This window comes from Thalassophryne amazonica, chromosome 11 (assembly GCF_902500255.1).
Source record: "Thalassophryne amazonica chromosome 11, fThaAma1.1, whole genome shotgun sequence".
NCBI classification, from domain to species: Eukaryota; Metazoa; Chordata; class Actinopteri; order Batrachoidiformes; family Batrachoididae; genus Thalassophryne; species Thalassophryne amazonica.
In genome coordinates this window covers 86,483,826-86,501,588 of record NC_047113.1, presented here as the reverse complement: position 1 = coordinate 86,501,588, position 17,763 = coordinate 86,483,826, and the positions used below count along the sequence as shown (strand labels likewise).

Genomic DNA, 17,763 nt, shown 5'->3' with positions numbered 1-17,763 from the left:
TGAAGTGAACGCCACCCTCTCTCAGTTTTCTTCCTGGTGATGCCGGTGCAACGAATTGCCCGCTACCCCCCTCCTCCTGCAGACCATTCAGAAACACACCGAGCCTGGGCATCCGGCGTACGCGCTCCTGGAGCAGGACCGTTCACAACCGCTATTGCATTGAAACTGTCGCATCAACGAGTACAAACGCTTCAAAGAAGTTGGTGAGAAGCCAGCAACAGCAGAAGTCACATGTCAGTCTGTTAGAAGGAGTTACTCATAGTTAGTTAAATGTGAAGCAGGGATCAAACTTACAAAAAAAAACCTTTAAAGCTACAGTGTGTAGGATGTAGTTTCATCTAGTGGTGAAGTTGCAGATTGCATTTGCCTTTGCTGGTCATAATTTTCTTTCCTTTCACGGTTTAGCTTCTTTGGCCATGGGGATTCATGCTCCCTTGTCCTCTGTTGTGATAAGCAGACATATACATGCCTCCATTTCACAAACGTTTCTAAATTGGTTAGCCTGCGCTAGCAACTGGTAGACAGCCTGCAGGGAGCAACTACTGATTCCACTTCATTTTTCTTCAGTTTGCTGGTCGTGCTGCAAAATGCGAAAGGAGGAATAAGTATGTCCTATTTGGGCTTCTGTTTCAACATGGCACTGCAACAAGGTGATCTCCACAAGGGGGCCCACTCCCGTGTAATCTCGTTCATATGCCATCATTTTGATCCTGATGCCTCCCATGGAAACATGCATAAAACTACTTCAGTCGGGTACTAATGGAAAACATTTGTAGCATTTTAGAACTTGGCCATTGTCAGTGAGTTTGTGCAACATACAGCTTGTTGTCAGTAGAACGTGGGACCATAAACTATAGACAGAGTCATAAATGCTGTGTATAATTTTGGCATTACTGTTGGGTGCTGGAGACTATGTGCTGTTTGACCTTCTTCAGCCACACTGAAACTTGGTTCCTGCACCTTCTGGTGTAGATGAGCAGTCATTCAGACTTTGACGTGCTGATGTGTAAGGAGCAGATTCACAGTGGATCTGCTGTTCATGAGATTTTAAAAGGTATGTGTCCATTATTACAGTGCAGGGTTAATAAATCTTTGGGTACTGTTGCTAAAAAGGATTTCCAGGTGCTACACTAGCTGAACTGAAGATCATGTGTTTGTCCCTCATATCTCTGTAGCTGACAAATACAAGAAGACTGAAATGCTTACCATCAAGGACAAGATCAACCGCTTGAATCCCCACAGCATCGCCAAGAAGACAGCGAGACTCAGCCAGCAAATCAAACATGAGACTGGAATGGCAACTAAGGTATAGTTTAACATTTAACAGCTGTGAGTCTGTACATAGTGGATTCTATCTCCACACTGGCCTGGGAACACCTCAGGATCCCCCAGTTAGAGATGGTCAATGTGGCATGGGAAAGGAAAGTCTGGGGTCCCCTGCTAGAGCTGTTGCCCCTGCAGCCCGATCCCGGATAAGGGGTTGAAGATGAGTGACTGAGTGATTCAGACTATTCTGAAGTCAGACGAGCAGCAAGCAAAGACAGTAACCAACAACAAAAAAGCTACAGTATGAGAGCTTTCTCAAGGTTCATGTGTTTACATTATCTGTTCTCAAGACGGCATATTGAGGAACCTTCGTTCTTCTGCTCATAGAAGAAGAGGAAAAGAGGTGTAGAAGAGTATCATTGCTGATTAGGCACTTTACTGTTTACTCGGCAACCATCATGTTTCTCAAATTGTCTGCAGTTGGTAGTCTGCACAGACACACTGATGATGGTTTGTCAAATCAGTACTTCACTCTGTCACTCTGACACACACACAAAATAACACGCTTCTTTATCGGACTCAAGGAAGCAGTAATACACTGATCACCAATGCTGTTTTGCTTGTAACATGAAGTTATTGTACTGCACATTTACGTTTGCTATTTTAGGAAGATTTTTTTGAAGACTCAAGGCAAATTTGCATTCCTGCTTGTGTTCAGAACATGCTCACTCCAACTGAATTCCACTAAGAATTTACTTATTTAATTTTGCTGTAGTGCCTCAGCTTGCTTACTGTTGGCAGTGACATTGTGTTATGCAGCCCAAATTGGGGAAGGGCCTTGGAAGATAAAGTAATGGAAGATTAGAAAAACGGTGACAAATGGAATTTGATTTGTCACAGTGTAATAAGGAGCGTTGTGCAGGTGACAATGCATCAGATGCATCAACTCCTCACAGATATGGGTTTAGAAATAGGCAAAGAACTGAAATTCCAAAGAGTGAATATAATTTTTTCTTGTTACCCTTGAACCCCTTTTAAGACCAGACGTAAAGGAAATTGTTTAACGTAATGTTTTTATGTGTGTTTGTTGAAAGCTGGTGGATGAGCAGTTTGATGTACTGGAAGATTTCTTTTATGTTCTGAAGCACGGGATCCTGGAACTGCTTGAAAATGTTGAGATGTATCTGCACCATATGCAGGTAGGTAGCACCTGGTTACCTTGTTCTAAAATGTGTAGTACAGTTTAACTGAATCAGCATCAGATCAGAAAATTGTAAAAGTTTTCATCTTGCAGATGGCATCATTGTACATATCTGTACCATATTTTCTTATCAGGTTATGACCTATAACAGTCAGATAAACCATTAGACAACAAAGAAGACACCAAGAAGACACTGTTACTTTCTTATGCCGCATTCACACTGGACGACACGAGATCGACGGCAGCCACAGGTTGCCATGTAATCCCTATGGAAGGACGCGTTGTGGCGCCACAAAAGTTCAAGCCACATGATGGACGTGAATGAAGCAACGCAAATGAAGCGATTTTGAGCGATTGGCGCGTTTGTGTCGCAATATCGCGTCGTGTTGCCCTTCTCCCCAAGTTGAAAAATCTGAACTTTTTCATCTTGTCGCGTCGCGATGACCAATCAGGGACTGGAAATGTAGTGACGTGGCGATGTCTGGAGTTTATACTTGATGTGGACAATGTCCTGTCTCTGGCAGCCAGCCTGTGAGCAGGACTTATGTCCCTTTTGTCTTTTATTCCACATGACAGAGTTTGAGGGGAGAGCGAGCAGCAGCCAGTTTTTTTTTACGTGCGTGTGCGAACGACTTGTCCGTGAAGATTATTTTATTTATTAACTACACAGATGTATAATAAAACAAATGGTGACTGGTTTATAACACAATTATGACAGAGTTTGAGGGGAGAGGGAGCAGCCGCACTGCAGCAGCGGCAGCAGCCAGTTTTTTTTCCATGTGCGCGCGCAAATGAATCGTCCGTGAGATCATTTTATTAACTACACAGATGTATAAGAAAATAAATGGTGACTGGTTTATAACACAGTTATGACAGAGTTTGTGGGGAGAGCAAGCAGCTGCACCACAGCAGCGGCAGCAGCCAGTTTTTTTTTCACGTGCACGCGCGAACGAATCATCAGTGAAGATAATTTTATAATAAAACAAATGGTGACTGATTTATAACACAATTATGACAGAGTTTGAGGGGAGAGAGAGCAGCAGCAGCAGCGGCAGCCAGTTTTTTTTAATTGTTCACATGTGCGCGCGCGAATGGGACAGGAGGTCCTCAAACTGGGTCCTGGAGAGGCGGAAGTACCGCTGAAAGCAGCCGTCATTCAGATGCAGCTCCTGCAGCAAATAATGAAACACCCCGAATTGGGAACGTCTCATGAGGAAGTTGTGAACCCACGGACGGTGCAGCTGGCGACGTTTGTCAGCTTTCCACAACAAATAGAGCGCAGCAACTCGCTCCATGTGATCAAGGTTCGGCATGTTGACTTGACTGACATCCGGAGCCGGCGAGCGGAGTAGAAGCTCCTCCTATTTGATGACGCATTGGGGCGAATTTTCGCAGCGAAACCAGAGTGACACACCAGGTGATGGTGGCGCGTCCATAGCCAGGCGAGAGACGCGATTTTGTGGCATCGCGTGTCGTGCAGTGTGAACGCAGCATTACTTGCGGGGAGAGAGGGCAGCAGAAACTGTGACAATGGCTTCTCCCTCTCTGCTGTCTGCCACTCCACTCAGCATTTTATTCACTTAAGCCCCTTTCACACCGGGGCTGCTTGCAGTTGCGTCGTGCGTCGTCATGACGATGCCGCGTGGAAGCAACTGAGTGCCGAGATGATGTATCTCGACCCCACAACAGCGCGAGGGGCGCAAAGGACAAAGCAAATCGGATGGCAAAAATTAAACATGTTTAATTTTTGTTTTGTGTCCTCTGCTCAACGCAGAAATTAAGTGGTTTCAGCGCAAGTCAGAGCAACAGGACGGTACTCATTGTGACTGGAAGCCACACTCTCACAACTCATAAACTCTCTCATCACGGTGTTAAAAAAAGAACAAAAAAGGACATAAGTCCTGCTCACAGACTGATTGCCAGAGACAGGACATGTCTGCATCAAGTATAACTCCAGACATCTCCACATTTACTCATGGACGGTTCGTTCGCGCTCGCGCATCTCGCAGTCAAAGGAGGAAAGATAAACTATAACAGAACTCAGAGCGCAGACCTGCAGCCCTGCACAAGAACAAATATAAACTAGAAGAGAAATCAGAGTGCACAGTCTGGCTGCAGCCAAACTGTGCACTTTGATTTCTCTGTGCAGAGAACCTGCAGGCTGTGCTCTCACCTCCTCTCTGGCCCCTGCTGTGCACACTTGACGCAGAAATTCCTGCGTCATCATGACGCAACAGGAAGCAACTCGAAGGAGCAATGGAACACAGCAGGAATCATAAATTGGCTCCGAGTCACGCCGGGTAACGCGTCTTTGCCCCGAGTTACGCCCCTTAAAGCCCCTTTAGCCCCTTTCACACCGGGGCTGCTCCCAGTTGCGCCGTGTGTCATTATGATGACACCGCGTGGAAGCAACTCAGTGCCGAGACGATGCAGCTCGGCGCCACAACAGTGCGAGGTGCGCAAAGGAGGAAGCAAGTTGGGCGCCAAAAAATTAAACCTGTTTAATTTTTTTGGCATCCTGTGATCCACACAGAAAGGAAGTGGTTCCAGTGCAAGTCGGGGCAAAGAGGCGTAATTCGGGGCAAAGAGGCATTACCCGACGTGACTCCAAGCCAATTTATGATTCCTGCTGTGTTCCGTTGTTCCCGCAGTATAAATCACACAGGATTGTTTTTATACCGTGTACTTATAATGCAGTAAAAACTACACGCTGAAGAAAAAAATATAATGCAGAATGATTGCCAGAAATATCCAGTAAAATGTCCGGATATCTCTAGTCCACTCATGGACGTTCGTTCACACGCGCACATGTGAACAATTAAAAGAAAAAAAAAGTCTGGCTTCAGGCTTTAGTTCCTTGTTCTCTGCTCAAACTCTCACATCACAGTTAAAACAAGGACATAAGTCCTGAGACAGGACATGTCAACATCAAGTAGAACTCCAGACATATCCAGATTTGCTTGACGGACCGTTCACGCGTGCACGCGCATCTCGCAGTCAAAGGAGGAAAGAAAAGAAAAAAAATTTGTCTGCAGGCAGTTAGTTCCTGTCTCTCCAGACTCTCATCACAGTTAAAAAAGGACATAAGTCCAGGACATGTCAACATCAAGTAGAACTCCAGACAGCTCCATATTTGCTTAAGGACTGTCCGTGCGCACGCATCTCACGGTCAAGGGAGGAAAGATAAACTATAACAGAACTCAGAGCACAGCCCTGCAGCTCAGCACAACAAGTAGAAGAGAAGTCAGAGTGCACAGTCTGTCTGCCGCTAAACTGTGCACTCTGACTTCTCTGTGCAGAGAACCTGCAGGCTGAGTTCTCACCTCCTCTCTGCCCCCTGCTGCGTGCACCTGACGCAGAAATTCCTGCATCATCATGACGCCACAGGGAGCAACTGGGAGCAGCCCCGGTGTGAAAGTGGCTAAAGGGGCTTTAAGGGCGTAACTCGGGGCAAAGAGGTGTTACCCGCGTGACTCGGAGCCAATTTATGATTCCTGCTGTGTTCCATTGTTCCCGCAGTATAAATCACGCAGGATTGTTTTTATACCGTGTACTCAATGCAGTAAAAACTACACACTGAAGAAAAAAAAAATGCAGACTGATTGCCAGAAATATACAGTAAAAAGTCCGGACATCTCGAGTCCACTCATGGACGTTCGTTCACAGGCCGCACATGTAAAAGTAAGTAAGTCCTTCGGCTGCTCCCTTGTTTGCACTCGGGGGTCGCCACAGCAAATCCAAGGGGGATCTGCATGTTGAATTGGCACAAGTTTTACCGCCGGATGCCCTTCCTGACGCAACTCCACATACATGGAGAAGTGGCAGGGGTGGGATTGAACCCGGAACCTTCTGAACTGAAACCAAGCGCATTAACCACTTGGCCAACAATTAAAAGGAAAAAAAAAAGTCTGGCTTCAGGCATTAGTTCCTTGTTCTCTGCTCAAACTCTCACATCACAGTTAAAAAAAGGACATAAGTCCTGAGACAGGACATGTCAACATCAAGTAGAACTCCAGACATCTCCACATTGCTTGACGGTTCACTCGCGTGCGCGCGCATCTCGCAGTCAAAGGAGGAAAGAAAGAAAAAAATTGTCTGCAGGCAGTTAGTTCCTTTCTCTCCTCACTCTCTCATCACAGTTAAAAAAGGACATACGTAAGTCCAGGACATGTCAACATCAAGTAGAACTCCAACAATCTCCACATTTGCGCAAGGACGGTCCGTGCGCGCGCGCATCTTGCGGTCAAGGGAGGAAAGATAAACTATAACAGAACTCAGAGCGCAGCCCTGCAGCTCAGCACAACAAGCAGAAGAGAAGTCAGAGTGCACAGTCTGTCTGCAGCCAAACTGTGCACTCTGACTTCTCTGTGCAGAGAACCTGCAGCCTGCATTCTCACCTCCTCTCTGCCCCCTACTGCGCGCACCTGACGCAGAAATTCCTGCGTCGTCATGACGCCACAGGGAGCAACTGGGTTCAGCCCTGGTGTGAAAGGGGCTTTACACACACAGGAGTTCATTAAAAACAATAGCATACTGTCTCTGCAGGGAGTACTTCCTCAGGGATGGCTTGACTGATACGCAAAACAATAGCAGAAAGTCTTTGCAGACAGGTCACACAATCATGTTTATGCAACAGTTTTACAGAGTTTTCAGTCAATGTTTCAGTGGTTTATAAGAAACTGAAACTTGCAGGCAATGCACCATAAATGATTATATGTAAGGAAGGCATTATAAATGATAACATGTATGTATGATTTTTCCAACATTCTACAGTATTTGTTGCTGCCTTTTTATTTATTTAATTTTATTTTACTACTACTACTACTACTACTACTACTACTACTAGTAATAATAATAATAAAGTATTTATATAGGACTTTCCCAGGAATCAACACACTAAACAAAAAAAACTCACTAATAAGTAATAAGTGACAGTGGACCAAAATCCTAAATTAAAAGTTGATTAAACAAAAAAATCGAATGGACTCACGTTTTTATTGTTGTGTTTCAATATGCCATGGGTCACCAGTCCATGTCCATCTGTATCGATTAACATCTGATATGTTGACTCGTTGCACGTTTATTTAGCCAGTTTGCTTATTTTTGGAATTTAAAAGTCTTGAATTTTAAAGGGCTTCTTCCATAAATCCACTGTTAACCTCTCCATCGATGTCTATCTGACATTTTCTGTTGAACAAATTACAGCAAATAACATGAAATATGTTGTCCATCACACAATTATTTGTCCATATATTTGTCATTTAAAAGACCTTACTAGCACACTGTGGGGGATCCACGGGCTCTAGATTGAGTAGTATTTCTAAAATAGGTCGCTGACCTTTTTCAAGAGTGGTAATAAATTATGCAAAGTTTCTATAATGAGTTGAAATGGTGTGTGAGTTCCGAATGTTTGTAGAACCTTAATTACATTTTTTTGGTGTTAATTTACTGTCTTAATGTATTTATAAATTGTTTAGGTTCTTGTTATCATACACACACACACTATTATTATTATCATTAGCATTATTACTACTATTATCAGTATTATTATTATTTTTATTATTGTTTGTAATTTCTCTTTTTTAATGGACCATAATGGAAAATAAGTGTTTTCACTTTCTTGTCATCCATGTATTTTTAACGTATTTACAATTATATTGTGCACTTACAATGAACTTAGTAAATAAAATCATGCACACAAACATGTACATAGATGCCACTTCACTTTTAATGTATAGATGGTTTACCGCGCCCTGCTGGAATGGTGTGTGAGTCCAGAATGCAATTATCAATGTCCATTGTTCATTGTTGTTAGATAATATCTGTAGTTTCTCCAAAAATATTTGTCCTATTAACTTTCCATTTTCACATTGTTCATTCTTGACCCAAAATACATCAGCATACCAACAGGCAAGTGCCAGCTCTCCCCAGTTTGTCTGTGATTGAAGCCATACACACACATGCATGCACACAAAGGCCACTTGGCTATTATAATATAGATATTTAGTAACAGCACATGCTGTGGTGTGCACATGTGGAACACTGAGTTCCTGTATGCTGTAAAACACTGTGCTCAAAAGTGAATTGTACGTATAGTAAAAAGGTGTGACTAATATGTGTTTTTCCTACTCGAGAAGAGTTCTTTTTTTTTGAAAGGGTGACCTATGCTCGATAAAAGAATAACAGATATAACAGGTCTCATTCTAAATCTGTGTGTCAGCCTTTGAATAAACTAAAACTAAAAGGTCATGATTTTCCATTAATTAGAATTGTCACCTTGTTTACTGGGTTTTAGGAATTCTTGGCCTGCAAAACAGAGACGTTTGACTTAGACATGGATGGAGAGAAACCAGCTGTTTGCTACAAGGAGATCGCTACTGCCCTCAGACAGTGGATCCTTCCTACATTTGTGAGTCATTTCAGTGCTGTGTTTTAATAAAAAGGGTCATTGAATTTATGTTAAACCACTCTGTCCCTGCTTCTGTCCAGGAGAAAAGAATGAGGACATTGATCCATAAGCCATTGTGTGCACTCCGTGACCTACTGGTGGGCCCAAGGAACCTGATCAGGAAGCGGCTGGACAAACTGCTCGACTATGAAATGATCGAAGCCAAATCCACTCTGAGCTATGAGGAGCAGGCTGTGGCCAATGCCTACAGGTGGACTAAGAGTTTACAAACTGGTTTGAAAGTTCATCGTCTGTCTGGTTGAACTCAGAACTACTTCATTTGATCTTCATTATCTGATCTCCAATCTTTTATTCTTCTCTCTTCTCTTGTGTCCTTGTCTCTGCCTCTCTTCTTTTGTTACCACCCTCTGCTCTCTCTTCTTTCATTTCATGTTGGAGTCATTTCTTATTTGGTGTGTCCTCTTGATTCATACCATCTCCGCTCTTTTGTCTCACCTCATGGTGTCTGCTCCTCTCTTCTTTTTCTTCTTTCTCTTGTGATCCGATCTCCTCTTTATTAATTTATCTGCTACATTTTGCTCTTTTTAAACTACAATCACTCATTTTTGTCTCCTTATTTGCACCTCTGTCTTAACATCTTGTGTCCCATTTCCTTTTTTTAATCTTGCTTTGTCTTCTCTCATCTCAACTCATCTCTTTATTCTTATTCTTTGTCACCTCTTTTCTCATCTTGTTTCTTTATTTCATGTTGTCTCTGCTTCTCTCACCTTTTCTTTCTGTTCTTGTTTCTTATTCTCTCACATACCGTAAAATACATACCATATTTTCCAGAGAATACCGTAATTTCCAGACTATAGAGCGCACCTGAATATTAGCGCACCCGCCAATTTTAAAAAGAAAAAAGAAATTGTACATGAATAAGCCGCAGTTGTTTATAAGTTGCAGGTCTCCACATTGTAACATTAGATATTTACACAGAAAGATGTTAGACAGAAAGATTTCTTAACTTTTAGTTACATTTGTACCGTAAATGCTTTTTTCCCTCAACTGTTACACCTAAATATTAACGTGTACCTAATCCAGCGCGTGCACAGTGTCTCTGCTCCACACAGAGAACTTAGTAATTTTAACTTTTCTTGAGATTTCATCGCATGCAGCCAGGATTGCATGGAGTCTGTGGTATATGAGACGTTAATGAGGCGCTTTGACTTTTTTGACATGTTGCGCCAAGACAGAGAACTGGTGTGGAAGGGTGGGGGGAGAAGGCTCTGCTCCGCTAACTGATCTGATGGTGCAAAGTGCTGGAGAGGGACTTTTCTTCACTAAAATGAACAGGTAAGACCCTATATTTATACTGTGTGTGAATTTACATCGCACGAGGAGCACAACTTTTAGGAAATCAATTGACAGCATCAATTGACGTATTTCCACTTCTGATAAAGCCTGTAAAAATCCATAAATTAGCCGCATCATTGTAAAAGCCACAGTGTTCAAAATGTGTTAAAAAAGTAGTGGCTAATAGTCTGGAAATTACAGTACGTTGCTTTCTTGCAGTAGACAAAAAATAAAACAATAAATAAAACCGCGACCTTGACAAGCGTCAGAAAATGAATGGATGCATGAATTAATCTCTCCTGTGGAACCAGCTCCCAATTCAGATCAGGGAGACAGATACCCTCTCTACTTTTAAGATTAGGCTTAAAACTTTCCTTTTCGCTAAGGCTTATAGTTAGGGCTGGATCGGGTGACCCTGGACTATCCCTTGGTTATGCTGCTTTAGAAGTAGACTGTGGGGGGGTTCCCATGATGCACTGTTTCTTTCTCTTTTTGCTCTGTATGCATCACTCCGCATTTAATCATTGGTGATCGATCTCTGCTCCCCTCCACAGCATGTCTTTTTCCTGGTTCTTTCCCTCGGCCCCAACCAGTCTCAGCAGAAGACTGCCCCTCCCTGAGCCTGGTTCTGCTGGAGGTTTCTTCCTGTTAAGAGGGAGTTTTACCTTCCCACTGTTGCCAAGTGCTTGCTCATAGGGGGTCGTTTGACCGTTGGGGTTTTTCATAATTATTGTATGGCCTTGCCTTACAATATAAAGCGCCTTGGGGCAACTGTTTGTTGTGATTTGGCGCTATATAAAAAAAAAGTTGATTGATTGATTGATTAATGATTTTTATTATTATTATTATTATTATTATTGCTTGTTTTGGAGGTCCTGCAACTGATACTTACAGTTTTTCTCAATTGCTAAGACACATTTCTCGAAGGCTGCTCTTCTTTTCCCTAATCTGTGAACACGAAACCCAATTTTCAAGCTACATTCACAAAACCCCAGACTCCTCTTGCAAAACCAAACTTTCACATCAAAACAGTTCAATCTGTGCTCAAAACTGAACTACCGGTATGTTGTTAAATCGTGCCCTGAGTCAATCAAAATTAAAAACACTACTGATCAGTCTCTAAACACAACATAGAAAAATAGAAAACACAATGCTTAGGACATGAAGCTGTAGAAATCGGTGTTTATTGTTCATTGTAAGCTAAATGCATGTTGCAAAACAAAAAAACCTGTGCATTTAGCACTTGTACGTACAACCCCTAGTATTCTATGTATATTTTTGTACTTTGTTAATTTTAAGTAGGCTTACTATATACAAGTGCTAGTTAGTTTTTGTACTGTACAAGTGCTCTGTGTAAATACACAGGATTTATGTTATTTGTACTTGTTTTTTACTACAACCCCAATTCCAATGAAGTTGGGACGTTGTGAAAAATGTAAATAAAAAACAATACAATGATTTGCAAATCCTCTTTAATCTATATTCAATTGAATACACCGCAAAGACAAGATATTTAATGTTCAAACTGATAACATTTATTGTTTTTGTGCAAATATTTGCTCATTTTGAAATGGATGCCTGCAACACATTTCAAAAAAGCTGGGACAGTGGTATGTTTACCACTGTGTTACATCACCTTTCCTTCTAACAACACTCAATAAGCGTTTGGGAACTGAGGACACTAGTTGTTGAAGCTTTGTACGTGGAATTCTTTCCCATTCTTGCTTGATGTACGACTTCAGTTGTTCAACAGTCGAGGGTCTCTGTTGTCGTATTTTGCGCTTCATAATGCGCCACACATTTTCAATGGGCAACAGGTCTGGACTGCAGGCAGGACAGTCTAGTACCCGCACTCTTTTACTACAAAGCCACGCTGTTATAACATGTGCAGAATGTGGCTTGGCATTGTCTTGTTGAAATAAGCAGGGACGTCCCTGAAAAAGACGTTGCTTGAATGGCAGCATGTGTTGCTCCAAAACCTGGATGTACCTTTGAGCATTGATGGTGTCATCACAGATGTGTAAGTTGTCCATGCCATGGGCACTAACACACCCCCATACTATCACAGATGCTGGCTTTTGAACTTTGCGCTGGTAACAGTCTGGATGGTCTTTTTCCTCTTTTGTCCAGAGGACATGGCGTCCATGATTTCCAAAAACAATTTGAAATGTGGACTCATCAGATCACAGCACACCTTTCCACTTTGCGTCTGTCCATTTCAGCTTTCGCTTTGCATGGTAGCGTTTTAACTTGCACTTGTAGATGTAGAGACGAACTGTGTTAACTGACAATGGTTTTCTGAAGTGTTGCTGAGCCCACACAGTAAAATCCTTTACACAATGATGCCGGTTTTTAATGCAGTGCCGCCCGAGGGATCGTAGGTCACGGGCATTCAGTGTTGGTTTTCGGCTTTGCCGCTTACTTGTAGAAAGTTCTCCAGATTCTCTGAATCTTCTGATTATATTATGGACTGTAGATGATTGAACGTTGTGAAACATTATTCTTAAACTGTTGGACTATTTTTTCATGCAGTTGTTCACAAAGTGGTGATCCTTGCCCCATCTTTGCTTGTGAATGGCTGAACCTTTTGGTGATGCTCCTTTTAAACCCAATTATGACACTCACCTGTTTCCAAACAGGTGTTCTTTGAGCATTCTTCAACTTTCCCCGTCTTTTGTTGCCCCAGCTTTTTTGAAACGTGTTGCAGGCATCCATTTCAAAATGAGCAAATATTTGCACAAAAACAAAAACGTTTATTAGTTTGAACATTAAATATCTTGTCTTTGTGGTGTATTTAATTGAATATAGGTTGAAGAGGATTTGCAAATCATTGTATTCTGTTTTTATTTACATTTTACACAACATCCCAACTTCATTGGAATTGGGATTGTAGTAAAAAATAAGTACAAATAACAGAAATCCTGTGTATTTACACGGAGCACTTGTACAGTACAAAAACTAATTGGCACTTGTATATAGTAAGCCTACTTAAAATTAACAAAGTACAAAAATATACATAGAATACTAGGCCAAAAAAACAGTTATGCCCCCATCACACATAGCCGGAATCACACAGAGTGGCATCAGAGTTATGAATCGGCGCACATCCGAAAAGTGTCGGATTTTAGTTCCAAAACGTTCTGACAGCCATTTGCGGAATTCCACACAGTTGGTCAAAATTGGCCAGCAGCCCCAAGTGTGATGCACATGTTCAAAACTTTCCGGGCGTGATCTAGATGGGACACCTATCTGACGGTGGTCCATGTGTAATCTGAGGACCATCTAACTGCAATTTACATATTCCGTTGGCTGTAAAACAGAATCCGAAATGATTTGAGTGCATACAAGGGAACCTCAAGATAGAGCTGGCACCGCAAAGCCTGCCGGTATGACCTGCACATCCCATGTATAATAATGCCCCCCCCCCGGAGTGCAAAGGAAATGTTGAAATGTATATGGCACACTTCATCATGGTAATAATTATGACTTGTTATCATGTACAGTGAATGTGAACAGCAGCTATCAAGCCGAAAGCACCGTGCGCTAATGTGCACATGCCGCTGTGAATCTGAACAGGCTGTTATATCCACATTAGACCTTACACTACAGACATTTGTCCATTCCTTCCCATGGGTGACTTAAATAATATGAACTATTGTCTCCATCATAAGTGTATCTAACACAGGCAGCTGTGTCTCTCTGTGGTGCGCAGTGATGCGTCATTACACGCATCAGGCTCGGAGCTGAATGGAGCTCACGCTGTAATAAATGTTCACCTTCTATCTCTGTCGGAGATATGACGTGGAACTTGTGCCAGGCCGTTACGCCATTACAGTTTTTCCAATTGCTAAAACACAATTTTGCAAAATAGTATGGTTTATCAAATACTTAAGTCAGAAAAACACACACCCAAACTACAAAATACCTCCTATAGCCTGCAAAATGAAGCACTGCAGCCAAAACAGAATATAGCATTGTCAAAATCAAACTTTTGCACCAAGTGGCACACACGTCATGCATATTCCCAAATTTTTGTCTAACCAACTACACACTGTTGGGCATAATGTAAAAAACTCTCATCTTTCGTGTGCTTGCCACAATACTAAAATAGTTCAATTTGTAGAAAATTCTTCAGATTGTTCACATGCTCAGAAATATTGGCGGATACACACATGCTGTTGAAACATGTTATTTTTCCCCAAACAGGACAGTGCAACATACGCACAACAGATATATTTACATTGGAATGAACAAAAATATGCTCACAAATAAATAAAAACAGTAAACTGAAAAGAAAATTACAGAAAAATATATAGGCAACAAAAATAATTAGGCAGCATCTTGCCGCACAGCTGGGTCTGGCCACAACTCCTCGTCCACATCACAGGCAATATCTTCCCTTGCCAGACATCGAGGGAAGAAGTGCCTTATCCGTCCCTGAATCGCACCCACATCAATTTCACCACATGCCTCTTCCATAGCCTGCACTAAAGGAATGCGCACATAGGGCTGCTGGTCACCTTCCACCGCCATGCCAAAAACAACTCTTCTGTAGGGTTCAGAAATGATGAGTAAGGTGGGAGGTATTGCACAAGAAATGGTGGGTGGTCAGCAAACCAATTTTGAACTGGGGCTGCACGATGAGAGCTCACGTTGTCCCAAACTACAACATACCGGTTTCTTTAATGGTCTGGATCATTCATACACTCTGGTGGTATGAGAATGTTGTGGAGTCTGTTCAGAAATGTGAGAATATGGGCTGTGTTGTATGGTCCAAGGTTGGCATGACTGTGGAGGACACCATGCGTATTGGAGATGGCAGCGCACATTATGATGTTCCCAGCACGTTGGCCAGGAACATTTACGAGTATAATGGCTCTGTGGCCAATGTTTCTTCCCCTTCTTCTGGTCTTTGGAAGGTTGAAGCCAGCCTCATCTATGAAGATGAACTCATGTGGGATTGCATGAGCATCTATTTCCAGTACTCCCTGAAAACAAAGAACAAAAGGCTATATGATTTTATCCAGCACACTGGAAAACATGTTGCGTGTAGTGTACTGCAGTCAATACTGTACATACATCCACATATGCACGTCTGAGCTCTTTGTTTCTTTGAGAGTTTCTCTCAAAAGACACCTTATAAAGTTGTTTGCGAGTCAGTGTGGACAGACTGACTCGTTAAATATTGTAGAAGATGATGTCTTGGATGATGTGGCTTTGAATTTAATGTAATCTAATTTCATTATTTTCCAAAACCAAGTTTACAGTGGCAGCTTCCTGTACCCCAGTGAACATTTGGCCCCTTCCTCCACCATGGTTGCGTCTCTCAGTCCTTTAGAAAAACAAAAAAACAAACAAAACAAAACAAGTATATAGGGCTTGGACAATGCAGCCTAAAGATATTTCCCCCACAGTAGAGTAAATTGTACAGGAAACCTGTACAATTAGTGTATGACATCAGCCATTCATGAAGTAAACAGGTGTCACCCAACTGATACACTATGACATGGGCTGTACTACATAGTGTGAAAGAAATGTTGGTGACATACCTGTGCTGTAGTCTAAATGTCCGGATGACAGAGGCGAATGTAAGTTGGGCTGAATTCTCTGTCCAGCTTCTCACATTGTCAGCCCGTGGTTGATGACATGATCAACTAAGGTTGCTCTGATTTCATTTGAGAGTTGTTGTCTTCTTCATCCATGAACTCCTCTCCCAGCTCTACCCCTACCTCTACTCTTCCCCCCCTCTCATTCTCATTCTCCCTCTTCCTCTTCCTCTCTCTGCAACGTCTTCCATTGTTGTTGTAAAAGAAAGAGGTGCTCACCTGTGCTCTTTTTATAGTGCTTATTTCCTGATTGAAGTGTTGACAATTAAGCATTCAGGTGTTTGTCCAGGTGGACCATATATTGGCCAATTAGCTCATGTAGTGTCATTTTGAATAGCAGTGTTTTGAAATTGCAAACATGTGACTTATGTCAGATTGTTGTGTCTTATGCAGAGAACCGTGTTCAGTTCATTTAAAAAGTGCCATTTTGAATTGCAAAATGTGTGTACAGCAGAAACTGTTTAGACTTTTGGAGACTTGAGAGGAGGTTTTGCTCTCTGTGTGTCAGTTAAAATAATTGTGCTATGGATGTCGTTGTAGTGTGTTAGCGAATGGAAAAAACTGTAGTAAACATGAATCTCACCTCCAACAGCGGCCCAGGAGTCTTTCACAGCGTGCACGTGGGCATGAAGGCGGGACACAGCCTGTGGTTAGCATCTAATCACCCAAAAGAAAAACATTGCTTCCATGTGATAATTCAACCATCGTGGTATCCAGAGTTGTGTTGTACTCCTGAAGTCAGCAAAAACGAAAAAAGAAAGTTCCCTGGAAAGGCGCACCGTCTGAGGTACTGCATGGCACACTGCCAGCAAACTTTGGAGCGGAGCTGTCCATTGGAAGGCGCACGTGCACCCGGCGCGCGCTTAGTGGCCCATGCAGTGTTATGCATACACACACACACACAGCTGAGTGATAATTGCAGCCCCACGCGTGTGTGCGCAGCGCCTGTGCGCCACGAACACGCGCGGTGCAGTCCCGTGTTTGCCATCCAGAAAGTTGGAGATCAGGCAGTCTGCAGTGCTTTTTATGGCCATCTGACAGTAGTCTGTGTCATCCACATACGCTGTGGATACGATCTGACACGCGTGGATGAGGCAGTCTGTCTGCGCTCCGACACTGCAGACCGCGCTTCTTTTCTTCCCGACTGCATTGGATTATGGCAATATTTTCCATATCGGCATGCTTCTGGCACAATCTTACTATGTGTCACAGGGGCTTTAGACTAACCCTCCATAAAAGTACTACAGTACATTGGCACAGTGATGTACTCAAACATGTATTTACTTACCGTATACTGTTGTACAGTATATACATAGTATTCTTGGGATTCTGGTGGACACAGTGAATCTACTGATGTTTGGTTGGACCCTTTGTCCGGCCTCCCTCGTGCTCATACCGTGGACAAGAACATGGTCATTTCATCAGATATTACTGTTCTTTGTCTTCGCTGACCACCTCGACCACCTGGTCACTTCAGCCTCCTCTCATACCAACTCCTCCTCTCAGATTTCTATCCGTTGTCGTGCCTCACAAACCAGTGCTCTCTGAACTGGCTTATATATGTTCCCTCACATCATTGGCCACAAGTGTGATGAGTTTTGAGTTGTTGTGTTCAACCGGTGACACCAGTTCTTTAACTGTGTTTGACTTTTGCCATCTGTGTTCACTATTATGCAACACAGGTGCATCAGAACGGCTGAATCACAATCAAGTTGACCAGCTGTGGTGCACAAGAGGTAAAAAATGAAGTTCCTCAGATGAAGATGAAAATACTTCTAAAACAATCTATACTATAGTATCCAGAGCTCAATGCCTGAAAATATTTTTGAAGTAACTGTCTTCATGAGCCAACCTTGAACCTTCGTGTGCATGTGTTTGCATGCAGTTTTTTCACGCCTGTCGGTTGCGTCATTTGCCTGTGAGCAGGCTATGAGTGAGCACTGGTC

At 42.6% G+C, this 17,763-nt stretch overlaps 1 protein-coding gene across 1 annotated transcript in view; it reads left to right on the top strand.

Annotated features, from left to right (window-relative positions):
- The window catches only part of arhgef37 (Rho guanine nucleotide exchange factor (GEF) 37), a 100,841-nt gene that overhangs the window by 50,576 nt on the left and 32,502 nt on the right, over positions 1-17,763 (top strand). Inside the window, 4 exon segments of the mRNA XM_034182324.1 lie at positions 1,176-1,306; positions 2,361-2,465; positions 8,763-8,876; positions 8,957-9,126. Of these exon segments, the coding sequence (XP_034038215.1) occupies positions 1,176-1,306; positions 2,361-2,465; positions 8,763-8,876; positions 8,957-9,126 (520 nt within the window).